The sequence below is a fragment of the Myotis nattereri genome (assembly GCF_964212035.1).
Source record: "Myotis nattereri genome assembly, chromosome: 19".
Taxonomy (NCBI): Eukaryota; Metazoa; Chordata; class Mammalia; order Chiroptera; family Vespertilionidae; genus Myotis; species Myotis nattereri.
In genome coordinates, this window is record NC_138095.1 from 21,642,760 (window position 1) to 21,655,870 (window position 13,111).

At 51.1% G+C, this 13,111-nt stretch overlaps 1 protein-coding gene across 1 annotated transcript in view; it reads right to left on the minus strand.

Annotated features, from left to right (window-relative positions):
• MYO1H (myosin IH) overlaps window positions 1–10,301 on the minus strand; it is a gene marked incomplete at both ends in the record, with an annotated part of 30,980 nt that extends 20,679 nt beyond the window's left edge. Inside the window, 8 exons of the mRNA XM_081113938.1 lie at window positions 200–271; window positions 669–782; window positions 2,042–2,140; window positions 3,339–3,518; window positions 5,630–5,710; window positions 6,615–6,813; window positions 8,433–8,548; window positions 10,176–10,301. Coding sequence (XP_080970064.1) covers window positions 200–271; window positions 669–782; window positions 2,042–2,140; window positions 3,339–3,518; window positions 5,630–5,710; window positions 6,615–6,813; window positions 8,433–8,548; window positions 10,176–10,301 — 987 coding nt within the window. The remainder of the gene's footprint in view (window positions 1–199; window positions 272–668; window positions 783–2,041; window positions 2,141–3,338; window positions 3,519–5,629; window positions 5,711–6,614; window positions 6,814–8,432; window positions 8,549–10,175) is intronic.
• Window positions 10,302–13,111: the final 2,810 nt, after the last annotated feature.

The window sequence follows — 13,111 nt, forward strand, 5'->3', positions numbered from 1 at the left end:
GGAAGGGTGTTCCAGCAGAGGGAACAGCATGTGCAAGGACCCAGTGGAGGGAAGGCATGGCGATGGTGAGGCGTGGAGAGCGAGCTGGCGACAGTGTGACGTTGAGGGGAGAGGAAGTTGGGCCAGGCAGGGTTGGGGACCCCCACCCTCGGCTGCGGCGGAGGAGAGAACAGGCGTGTCCCCCCAGAACCGTCATTACCTCCTCAGCTTGGGCTTCAATCTTCCTGTGGGTGAGAGCTTCCAGCAGGGCCGACGGCTGGACCCCCAGGAGCTGAATAAATGGAAACCAAGAGGAAAGCCACTCAGTGGCCTGAGCTGACTCACAGCTTAGGCAGAGTTCGCGGAGTTTCCAGGCGCAGGGTTACCGGCCCCGAGTGATAAATCAGCTTTAATGCAAAACAGACCACGTTAGATCTTCCAACCAACTGGCTTTTACCCTCGTCCTCAGCCACCCTCGCCCCCCGCCACCCTCGCCCCCCGCCACCCCTGCACGTGGTTGCACCTCCTAACCAGCATCAGCTGCAAGAACATGGTGTCAGCCACTGAAACGTGGGCATCCAGCTGCCTCGCTCCCCCCACACCCCCACCCCACCCCCACATCCCTCCCATACCCCCCCACACCCCTCACATCCCCACCCCGCATCCCCACCTCTGAAGGCAGGCATCACCTTGGCGATCCACTTGATCTCGTTGATGACTGGAATGGTGGCACAGCCCTGGCGGTTCTCTCTAAAACAGACGTTCCCCAGGTGCAGGATGCTGGCAATGATTCCAAAGAGGTTCTAGGAGCGTGGGAGGGGGTGCGGAGGGTAAGGAGAGAAGCCGCAGCCGCCTCATCGATACGTGTCATCAGGGGAGGCACCGCGGGACAACCACCCCCACTCCCGGCCCTGAGCTCACAGGTCAGATTCCTTCCTTCCCCAGACCTGGGCCTGAGTCACTCCAGGTACTAGGGCTGGGGGGGGGGGGCGAGGAGCCACCCCCAGCCTCCATCCTCAGGGGCGGGTGGGGAAGATGTCCCACTCCATCTCCTGCCCAGGACACTCGCACTTTTACACTCCCCCCCCCCCAATAAACCACTTAACATTCCAATGCCACGGTCCCCGATACATAGCTATGTTGGAATCCTATTCAGGTCCTAGAAATATCAATAGTTTAACAATCCAAAAAAGACCAAAACATGTAAAAATGTTGTTTATAAATCCTATAAGTTGTTTGTTTGTTTTGAAACAGAAGAGTAAATAATTCTATGGGGATTCATTATCTACAAGAGTCCACGAGATCTAAATGTTTGCGATCGTACTTGAGGGGAGGAGAAACATCACCCCCTCTTTTCCCACAACAGGTGGGAAAACGCAGGGCTGCCAGGAACATGCAGAGCCCCCGTCAACATGTGACTCCCACGTAAGCAATGACTAACGTTGGGGTGTCAGCCAGTCCCGTGCACAGTTGGGATACACTTATACCGACAAAGCGAGTCCTCGCCTTGGCCGGTGGCTCAGCTGGTTGGAGCACCATCCCGTATACCAAAGGCTGTGGGTTCGATCCGCGGGCGGGCCACATACAGGAGGTGACCCAGTGATGTTTCTCTTTCTCTCTTTCTCTCTTTCTCTCTTTCTCTCTTTCTCTCTTTCTCTCTTTCTCTCTTTCTCTCTTTCTCTCTTTCTCTCTTTCTCTCTTTCTCTCTTTCTCTCTTTCTCTCTTTCTCTCTTTCTCTCTTTCTCTCTTTCTCTCTTTCTCTCTTTCTCTCTTTCTCTCTCTCTCTCTCTCTCTCTCTCTCTCTCTCTCTCTCTCTCTTTCTCTCTCTCTCTCTCTCTCTCTCTCTCTCTCTCTCTCCCTCCCTCCCTCCCTCCCTCTCTCTAAAGTCAATAAACATATCCTTGGGTGAGGATTTTTAAAATATACAAAGAGTCATTGTTTTACTTAAAATTAAGATATAACTAGGCATCCTGCTTTCCTGTTGGCTGAATCTGACCACCCGCCCAGGCAGCCACCAGGATTGTCCCCTCCGCTCCAGGCCTCCCAGGGCGCATGCCCGCACCTCCAGGTCGTCTTCAGTGAAATCGATGACAGCAAAGGCATTGGAGACGGTTTTCCAGTCGTTCCTGTCATTCATAGACGACTCGCTGGCACCATGAGCCTGCTGACAGAGTTGGGTTGCGTAATGGCACTTGTACACGGACAGTGACTAGCTGCTCCTACCCCCGAATGCTTTTCTCCACAAGCATGTGAGCGCCGGGTCTATAGGACGTTCTGAACCGTGACTTTCCCTCCAATCACCCTGCACAGGGTGACCTGCCAGCTGCTGCTCTATTCCCATGTATGTGGAAGTTTAATTCAAAATCTCCATCCTGGGAAAACTTCCAAAGTCACATACTCATGGTATTTCCTTTTGTGTGTTTTTTAAAAGGGTTCTTCTGGCTATTTTTGCTTAAAAAAAAACTGAAGACACATCTCAATAAACACCTGCCGAAGTGTAGAGGGACATGACAGTGAAAATCAGAAAACAATCCGGACACGCTTAGCAACCACCAGCCAAACCATGACGGCAGGAGACCCTCCCTCGTGGAAAGAAACGTTGGGCCTTTAGAGAGAAACACAGTCGTGCAAACACGGTCACCAGCAGAAGCGTGACAAGTCGTGTTTCACTCACTCGAGAAGCTGTCTTTTAAATAAGGAACAGATCGCCGAAACCGGTTTGGCTCAGTGGATAAAGCGTTGGCTTGCAGACTGAAAGGTCCCAGGTTCGATTCCGGTCAAGGGCATGTACCTGGGTTGCGGGTGCATCCCCAATAGGGGGTGTGCAGGAGGCAGCTGATTGATGTTTCTCTCTCATCGATGTTTCTAACTCTCTATCTCTCTCCCTTCCTCTCTGTAAAAAATCAATAAAATATATTAAATAAATAAATAAATAAGTAACAGATCGACCAGTGTCACAATTTAAAGAAAAAACATTCTAGATGAGGGCTTTTATTTTAAAAAAATTTTTTAAATACATATGTTTTTTATGTATTTCAGAGAGGAAGGGAGAGGGAGTGAGAGATGGAAACATCAATGATGAGAGAGAATCATTGATCAGCTGCCTCCTGCAGGCCCCCACACTGAGGATGGAGCCCACAACCCGGGCATGTGCCCTGACTGGGAATTGAACCCTGACCTACTGGTTCATAGCTCGACGCTCAACCACTGAGCCACGCTGGGGCCAAAGTGTGAAGAACAGTCATTGGGCTACCTGCAGAATGGTCTGAGAAAGTTCTTAGGACACCCCACTGAGGGGCCCACAGACACCCCCGTTCCCCCCTCCGAAGAGCCACCGAAGCCAGGTGCGGGCTCCCCACCTGGGCGAGGTATCTGTACAGCTGGGGGTCTCGCTCCAGCCCCAGGTAGGCCAGCAGCTGCTCCTCGCCGCCCTCCAGCAGCTGGTAGAAGATGTGGAAGTTCCGCTCCCCGTGGTTCTGATAGACAACGCGAGACTTTTCTATCAAGTAACCGATGATGTGCCCGCCGATGGGAATGCCCTTCAAAACAGGACCACAGATAAAATTTAAAAATGCGGCAATGACAACAGTAACCAAGCCACCCTCTTATTGGTATTTCTGAGAAGAGGAATTCTGAAGCGGAATGAAGTCGGATCTATCCATCTCCCACGACTGGTGTCTCCTGCTGGGCTCTGCCTAAAAGGATTCTTGCCTCCCCCAAGGTCATGCAGATGTTTCTATGTTGCTGTCCGGAAGTGTGATTGTTATGCTGTTCATGTTCAGGACTATAATCGACAACGATGTAATTTTTGTGTATGAAGTGAGGAAGGGGGTCAAAGGCCATCTGGATTTCCAATTGATCCACACCCTGTGTCAAAAAGACAGCCCTGTCCCCGCTGAATCAGTGTGGTGCTTTTGTCATTAAATCAAGTGACCTATACGTGGGGGTCTTTCTGGACTCTATTCTGGCCCATTGGCCTGTTTATATGTCCTTGTGCCAAAATCACACTGTCTTAATTATGATTTTTAATAATTGATCCCATAAAGGATTTGTATCCCAGAACATGTATAGAATTCTTGCAAATCAATAAGGAAAAACACAGCCCAATTAAAAATAGGCAAAAGCCTTCAACAATGACCAAAACTTCATGAATAACCAGGAAGATACAAACGTAAGTCACAGTGAGAAAGCGCTAACCCCACCAGAATACCCAAAACCGCAAGGACCGACATCCCACATGTTGGGCGGGGCGGGGAGCAACGGGAAGTGTCAATCATTATTGCACATGTACCACTTCCGGGGACAGGCCCAACATGAATGAACGCTTGTGTCTACTGAGAGACATGCACACGATGTTCGGAGCACAGTCTGCAGTAGCCCCAAGTGTCCAGCAACAGGACAGAAAAATGGCGACCAGGCCACACAACCGAAAAATGAACCGCCGCCACATGCAGCCGCATGACTGAGCTGAACGGAGAGAATGTTGACTGAAAGAAGCCAGACCCAAAATATAATTCCATTTTTGTGTCGGGCTTCTTATTGCTCCCACTGCCATACAACCCCTCATTGTGTGAACACCCCCAGCTGCACTAGCCACTCTCCTGTACACGGACATTCAGCCCTCCCCAGATGTGGGCTGGTCCCCTCACGCACAGTGCTCTGTGGGCGTGCTTGCACACCTGCAGGAGTATCTCCAGGAGTGGACTGTCTCCACCTTACACCCAACCTCACAAGATAATACAGGGTGGGGTGAGAGGTTAACAGCTGTGAGCACGCAAAACAGAGTTTGTTCTTGTATTATTGAGCCAAACTGACTAGAGGCCCAGTGCACTAATTCGTGCATAGGTGGGGGGTCCCTCTGCCTGGCCAGCATTCAGGGCCACTGGGGGCCATCTCACCCAGTCCAGGGGGCGGGAGGGGGGGGGCGGGGGGGGGGGGTAGGGACCATGGGAGGTTGGCTGTGGGAGCGCACTGACCACCAGGGGGCAGCTCCTGCATTGAGCATCTGCCCCCTGGTGGTCAGTACACGTCACAGCAACCAGTCGACTGGTTGTAATGGTCGCTTAGGCTTTTATATATATAGATTATTGTATTATTTTCCATATGCACAACTGTAAACCTACTTTCGCTCCACCTGTATATCGTTTTCCAAATGGGTTCCACTAACATACCCCCCCACACACCCGTTAATGATCCACATGTTTGCCAACACCTGGAATTATCAGACTTCTTCATTTCCACCATCTAGATCAGTGGTTCTCAACCTTGGCTGCACATTAGAATCACCTGGGAATCTTTTTAAAATCCTGATTTCTGGGCCTCATCCTCCGGAAATTCTGTTTCTTTGTTATGGGGTGGGGCCACAACATTAGTAACAAAGAAACAGAATATCCGGAGGATGAGGCCCAGAAATCAGGATTTTTAAAAAGATTCCCAGGTGATTCTCATGTGCAGCCAAGGTTGAGAACCACTGCTCTAGATGGTCTCTCCCTGTGGTCTTTATTTGCATTTCCTACAACAAGTGCAAATCCAGGAGTTCTCAGCTGTTTGAGCGAATAAGTGCCCCTCCTCCCTTCAGGTGCCTGGGGTGGGTTCCCGTCGCTGGTGAGTGAAGGGGTCCCCGGGAACAGTGATGGGAACTGTAGTGTACCTTAAAGTCAAACTGTATGTCCATGTATTTCCCAAATCTGCTGGAGTTGTCATTCCGCAGCGTTTTGGCATTTCCAAAGGCCTTGGGAGACAAAGTGGGGAGAGGGGAGCGCTGAGCCAAACTGCCGCTCACTGTCCTCTGAGCTCACTACTCGCATCCAGTTCCTGAGCCCAAAGGACATGCATGTCATGAGAACAGGGGGAGGGGGAGCCAGGGGTGAACGCTGTGCTCTATCTCCTAAGGAACCGCTAACTACAGGGGATTGGACGCCAACTACTAGGGTTGGGCCTAAACAGTAAAAGGGGGAGAGCGTATCTTCTCCCTGGAATCCAATCCAGGAATAGATTAGAAATGGCCTCAGGAGAGGTGTAATATAGGACCCTCGGCCCTTGCTGTTCTAGAAGGAACAGTGCATGGCCCCCATAACCAGACCCCTTCTTCTTATGTCCTAAAGATACATTATTCAGCCCAAAGGCCCACTGGGAAAACTCTTCCAACCTCTTTTACACAAAGGGCAACAAAAACATAGGAGAAAATAACCTGTTCAGAGTTATCCAGCGAGTCAGTGAATTGCAAGAGTAGACATAACCATCCACATGACTTTAGTTAATAAAAATGTAAATAAATACTCGAGCATTATTTTAGTGCTCCTTGGTTTTGCAGAGTGCTTTTGATGCGCTCGTCTCATTTAATCCTCAAAACCTCCCAGGAGGTAAGTACTAGGAGTAGACCCATTACACAGATGGGAAAATGGGCCCCAGGACATGAAATGACTTTCTGAAGCTTGCTGGTGCGTGGCTGCCCTGGGATTACCATCACGCCCGCTGGACTTCAAGGTCATGCCCTTAACCTCAATACCACCCGACACCCCTCTTCTTAACTCCCAGACTGTGACCTTCCCGTTTTCACTGACGTGCTCTGGGGATTCTTCTTACTTAAGTGCCCTTCCCGGAACTCGCCTTGATCGGCCTCCACGGTTCCTTACCTCCAGCACCGGGTTGGAGAGCAGCAGTCTGTCCCGGGCGATTTCTAGCGAGTCGGTCATGGGGCAGGTCATTGCGAAATACTGCAGGATCTTCTTGGAGGCTTCCGTTTTCCCTGCCCCGCTCTCCCCAGAAATGAGGATGAGGTGGTTGGTGAGCTCCGAGCACATCATGCGGTAAGCGTTGTCGGCTATGGCATAGCTGGGGAGGGGGAACAGAAGCGGAAGGAGCGGGAAGTGGCTGTCACGCTGCCGCCCTGGGCTCTGACGCCCACAAGGCACCCTGCCTCCGGGCAGCCACATCCAGGCCGTGGCACCAGGACACGGAGCTCAGGTGGAGATCAAACCCATCACAACCCACTCCCTGATCACACGGGAAGGGTACCAGATGGCAACGCTCAAATAGGACACGAGGTGAAGTGAAGAATTCGAGCAGTGACAGAAATAATAATTTAACAAATTTATTTTGTTTAATCTATCCACATTTCTTATAAAAATGAGCCAGATGCTAAATTATATCCCTCCAGAGATGTGCTATGAGTTGTAGGGAAAATTAACAACTTGTCTAAATATTAAACAGTTCAATAGATATAATAAGATCTCCCATTTTCTCTCAAAACCTAGGTTACCAAGGATGTAGGGACAGCCCGGTCAGCATGGCTCAGTGATTGAGCGTCGACCTATAAACCAGGAGGTCACAGTTTGATTCCTGGTCAGGGCACATGCCGGGATTGCGGGTTTGATCCCCAGTGTAGGGTGTGCAGGAGGCAGCCAATCAATGATTCTCTCTCATCATCCTCTCTCTCTCTCTCTCTCTCTCTCTCTCTCTCTCTCTCCCCTCCCCCCCCCCCATTCCTCTCTGTAATCAGGCCTGACCGGTTTGGCTCAGTGGCTAGAGCGTCGGCCTGTGGACTGAAGGGTCCCAGGTTCGATTCCAGTTAAGGCCATGTACCTTGGTTGCGGGCACATCCCCAGTGGGGGGTGTGCAGGAGGCAGCTGATGGATGTTTCTCTCTCATGGATGTTTCTGACTCTCTATCCCTCTCCCTTCCTCTCTGTAAAAAATCAATAAAATATATATTTTTTTTTAAAAAAGAGTGTAGGGACAGGAAACTAAAAAGATTTTAAAACCTCTGTGATACCTTTACAACAACAGCTAAAACTCTCATGAGGGATTTATCTCCAAGATCAGAAACCAAAGCACGAAGATCTCCCAAGACCATAATCTTTGCGTGTGGCCGAGTTTGAAAGCTGGCTATTTCGGAAACCATTGGCGGTAGTGATGCGGAAAGGTTTATAAGCGCCCTGGGAGGTGAGAAAACGAGTCCCCAAGAAAAAATGGAGGGAGGACATAAATATTAGCCCGGAGATCAGCCAGGAAGGAAAGTTAGCAAAGCCCAAATCATGCAGGAAACTGCTTGCCTTAGGGATCTCTAATCCTGGTTAAGTTTCTACCCAGGGAGAATCTCCTTCGCGGCCATGACACCCAGGCACCAGTAGATGGAGCAGTAGCAACCCACGTCCCAGAGAAGACGCCTCTCTAGCCACTCTGAGCCTTCTCAGCATTTTCAAAGGATTCCACCTCTCACCGTATTTAAGCTGAGATTCCACAATGATCTGCTGGTGTTTTCCCCTGTGTTGAAAGACTTGTTTTACGAGGCAGCAGATACAGAATGAGTGAGCCACGGAACGTAATGAGTATGTGTCCAGGATGTGGATGCACGGGTGGGTGGGTGAGAAGAAGGGAGGAAAGGAGGGGGAAAGAGAAGGAGGAAAGAAGTAGAAAAATACTCCTATTGGTGAGCTGATGAGGGCTACTTACACATGCGGTGGCAGCTCAAAGAAATTGACCCCCTGGTAAAGTTCCATCTGGCTCAGGGTGTAGATGCCCAGCTCCTGGTACGGATTCACGGACACGAGGAGGGTGCCAATGTATGTCTAGAGGAATGGACCAAAGCACCAGTGAGGCACCCCGGGGTGCCAGTGGCCACCGTAAAAGACCATCACGAGCTGTGATCCCCATGCGTTCATGCAGACCTGGGGCTAGAACATGATACACAAGACGGGTGGGGTCTCTGTTGTCATGGAGCTTGGTGGACAGGGGCAGATACACAGCCAAGGGCTCAAGGCTGTTTCCACCAGAGATGAGTGGGAAGAACGGTGTAAATGAGAGTGGACGATGGAGGAAGGCCACCTTAGCTGGTGGGCTTAGGGCCGGCTTCCTCCAGGAGGTGACATCTGAGCTGAGTACTCGAAGGATGAGGAGCAAAAGTCATAAAAAAAAAGTCAGCAGGAAGGGTTCCAGGCTGGGGAAGAAGTGTGGCAGGTTGGCTGCCACGGAGGCCAGGGATGGAGGGGAGAAGGGAAGGTGGTAAGAGATGATGTTGGGGAGGGAGCGAGTTCACGTCACACAGCGTATGAGGAATTGGGGGTTTTTACTTCAAATGCAACGGATGGTGGAGACACCGCTCTCCCTGCTGGGATGAAATACCTGCCCTGAGCCGTAACGGAAAATGAATGACTTTAAGAGGGGCACACCACTCTCTGACGTAGGTTTCACCACGGTCTCTCCGGCCATCGGGCGAAAGCAGGGTGAGCGAACACACCAGCCATGTAAAGTTGGGCAAACGCTCCCCAAGATTTCAACACTGGATTCTATTAGGATTCAAGTGTTGGAAGTACTTATATTTGTAATATAGCCACTAAGGTATAACTGCTTGGCACACAATTAGGAATAAAGGTAAGCTGAAAGGCTTTACCTGAAAAATTGGCCAATCAAATTAGGGTGGGGTGATAAATGGAGAATTTAATAACAACTGGCCACCACTAGAAGCAACAGGACCAACCTGAGTAGTACTCGACTCTTGGAGATTCAGGGGGTGTGGTGGACGCCCTCTTATGTATGCCTCCCTGGTATCTAGTTCCCCTTCGTCCAACAGATTCCTATAAGGGACCCTCTTCCCCAGCTCTCAGTGCATGTCATAGGGTCAGAGGGGTGCTGGCCTCACCCCTCATAGCCAGGGGTGGCCTTGGGTAAATATTCTGTCCCATCAGAATATTCCTCATTCCTAGCTATTGGGATTGGGTCAGAGATAGGCACGGGACCCAAAATAGGCCAATCAGAGCCTATCAACATCTGTGTATCTGGGAAGACGTGCTTTCAGCAACTCTAAATGGATGTCGGCGGGGTTCTGTCTGCAGCCCACTTGTCACCTTGTCGAGAGGCTGCCCCAGAAGGAAAGAAACCAGAGAGGTGGAAAAGATCCCGCGAGAGGGAGAAAGAGTCCTCAAGACGTTACTGAGACCCTAGATCTAGTCATAGACCCTACAGTTACATAGGCCCAGAGATTCCCTTTGAGGCTAAGATGGGTTTAAGTGGTGTGTGTGTCGCTGGCCGCCCCAAAGGCCTTAAGCCCAAAGGACGAAAAGGCACCTGTTAGTGGTCCCTCCACACCTCCCTGCACCGGCTAACCTAACAGCGTGATACGGCCCACAATCGACAGAGCTGCGAAGGCAGGGAGGGAGCCGCCACAGGAGGAAACAGCTGAGAAAGGGGGTACGTTACATAGATGAGGTTCTCCCGGAAACGCTTGCGAAGATTGTCCAGAAAAGCAGATTCGCTGGTGTGCGCGTCCAACAGCACGAAATCCTGCACCCCGACCTTGTCGCGGGCGGTCAGCGCCCCTTCCATGTGCAGGCGGATGTGCCGCCGCCTCACCTCTTCTCTCTGCGGGAAACAGAACATGCCTCAGCACATGCCATTTCATCTCTGATTCCTCCTGCACGGCTCATGTGGAAACAGCAAGACCCTAGGCCCTGGCGATGGTCGAGAGCCAAACTTGCATTTCGCTGTCTTCGTGAAGAGTTTACATCTCGTGAGGGATGCGAGAGGGTGATCGTAAAAGCAGCAACAGTAGTTGTCAGCAGCAGCTGATGGGGACTGAGCGTGTACTGTGTTAGGCACTTGCCATTTAATCCTCATTCTGCCTCTGTGACGTAAGTACTAACATCATACCCATTCTACAGATGAGGAAACTGAGGGCAGAGCGGTTATATAACACATGTTCAGACCTGCCAAAAGGCAGAACCAGGGTATGGACCTAGATAGCCTGGCCCCAGAACCTGCTGGTCATGTGCTCACACTCAATGTTAGTTGCTTAAACTCCCTATGTAATTCCTAGACCAGTGATGAGGAGTCTGGTCAGAAAGAGAATTTCTTGTGACGGAAGAGTATGCAAAAGAAGGACAGACTTGCAGGGTCCTCTCCCCAAGGCTGGGCTTCAGATCTCCGTGGAGAAGGTGTGGTCGCAACCCACTGAGGGGCCGAGGATCTCGCTGGGGGACCGGGGCCAGAGCTGGTCCAAGGTCTCCGGGCAGAACAACTCTCCCGGGCGCAGGTGAGCGAAGGGCGTCGGGAGGCCTGGGGCCACCCCATCGGAGTCGGGAAGGCCGTGGGGAACAGCTCCCCGGGACCCGAGGCTGGACCTTGTGCAGAGCGAGTGGGGTCACAGCTGTAGGCAGAGGTCTGCAGTGTGTGATGTGTGAGGGGGCGGGCGGGGGGCGGGGGGAGGACTGCGGCAAGGTAGTCACCAACGTCGGGCCAGGACTGGGAGTCTCCGAGGGACCCTGTGTTCTGGGCGCAGTCAGTGCATGTCCCACCCGTGTCCCACTGAGCAGGTGACAAGCAAGAAAAAGCAAAACAGCCAAAACCGGTTTGGCTCGGTGGATAGAGTGTCGGCCTGCGGACTGCAGGGTCCCAGGTTCGATTCTGGTCAAGGGCATGTACCTTGGTTGCGGGCACATCCCCACTAGGAGGTGTGTAGGAGGCAGCTGATCGATGTTTCTCTCTCATCCATGTTTCTAACTCTCTATCCCCTTGTCCTTCCTCTGTAAAAAATCCATAAAATATATATATTTTAAAATGTATTTAATAAAGAGTCAAGCTCAAACTGGGCAAAAAAAACATGAATGGACATGTTTCACAAAGGGAGATAGACAAATGGTCAAGAAACACCTAGAAAAATGCCCAGCATCCTTAATCATCAGGAAAATGCAAATGCAAACCACAGTGAGATGCCTCCACCAAAACGGCTCAAAGAAAAGAGACTGACAACACCCGATGTCGGCGAGGACGTGGAGCCGACGAAACGCTCAAACAGGGTCAGCGAGACGCAGAGGGAGAGAATCCTTCGGGGAGAAGTCTGGCAGTTTCTGATGAAGTCACCGAGCCTCTCCCCTTTGATCCGGCAGTCCCATCCCCGAGTATTTACATAAGACGAGTGTAAACACGCGCTCGCAGAAAGACCCGGACACGGAGGTTTACATCAGCGTTATTCACCACGGCCCCGAACTGGAAACAATCCAAATTCCCATCAGCCGGAGAAGGCGCGGGCCATCGGTGCCACCGAACGGGCCCGGCGATCAAAGAGAAACGCTGGCGTGCACGGGGACACCACGGCTCCCAGACATGCGGCCGCGTGAAAGGACCGGACACAAAAGGCCGTGCGCCCTCTGGCTCCATTTGTATGAAATTCTAGGACAAGCACAACTAATCCACAGAGAACATCTGAACAACCGCCGCCTGGTTAGAGGGGATTGTCTGGCAGAGGGCAGTGTTAGGACTAACGGAAACGTCCTCTGACCCCAGAGGGCTGGGGCTTCCACAGGTGGGTCTACCTGGCAAGGTATGTGTGGAGATGGTGGGCATTTTGATAGGTGTAATTTTTTTGTTTTTTATTTTATTTGTTTTTTAATCCTCACCCAAAGATATTTTTCCATTGGTTTTTAGAGAGAGAGTGGGAGAGAGGGGGAAAGACAGAGAGAAACATCAATGTGAGAGAAACACATCGATGGGTTGCCTCCTGCACTCACCCTGACCAGGGCCCGGGCCGGGGCGGAGCCTGAAACCGAGGTACGTGCCCTTGACCGAAATCGAACCCTTTGGTCCGCAGGCCGATGCTCTATCCACCGAGCCAAACCGGCTAGGGCTGTACATTTTATTTTGAAAAGAACCATCAAAATAATCAAGTGGGAAGGGATGGGGAGTGGGTGGAGGTATAGACGAAAACATTTATGGCAGGGTAGATTGCCGGAGCTGGGTACGGGAGGATTTATTACGCTATTCTGTTTACTTTGAAATGTAATTGAATTTCCCATGATAAAAATTTGAAAAAACAAAAACAGGATGGCCACCAGGTGTCTCCCTACACTAGCCAAATGGAGCTACAAGAAAACAATCACCTGCTCTCTAAGGTCAAAAACAACACGTTTCGATAAAAAATATTTCAGTGACTCTGAATATTCTCACTTTAAAGTTGTTGTTGTTGTTTTTATAGGAGAGGCAGCACAGCGTAGTGATTAAACACAAGGACGTTGCCGCGTGAGCCTGCCCAGGCTCAAGTGCCATTTCTGCCTGCCTCTCGCCGGCAGGACAACCCTGGGAAAGTCTCTTGCTCTGTCCAAGTCCCCGAAGCTGCTCTGTGTCTGTGAAACGGAATCGAC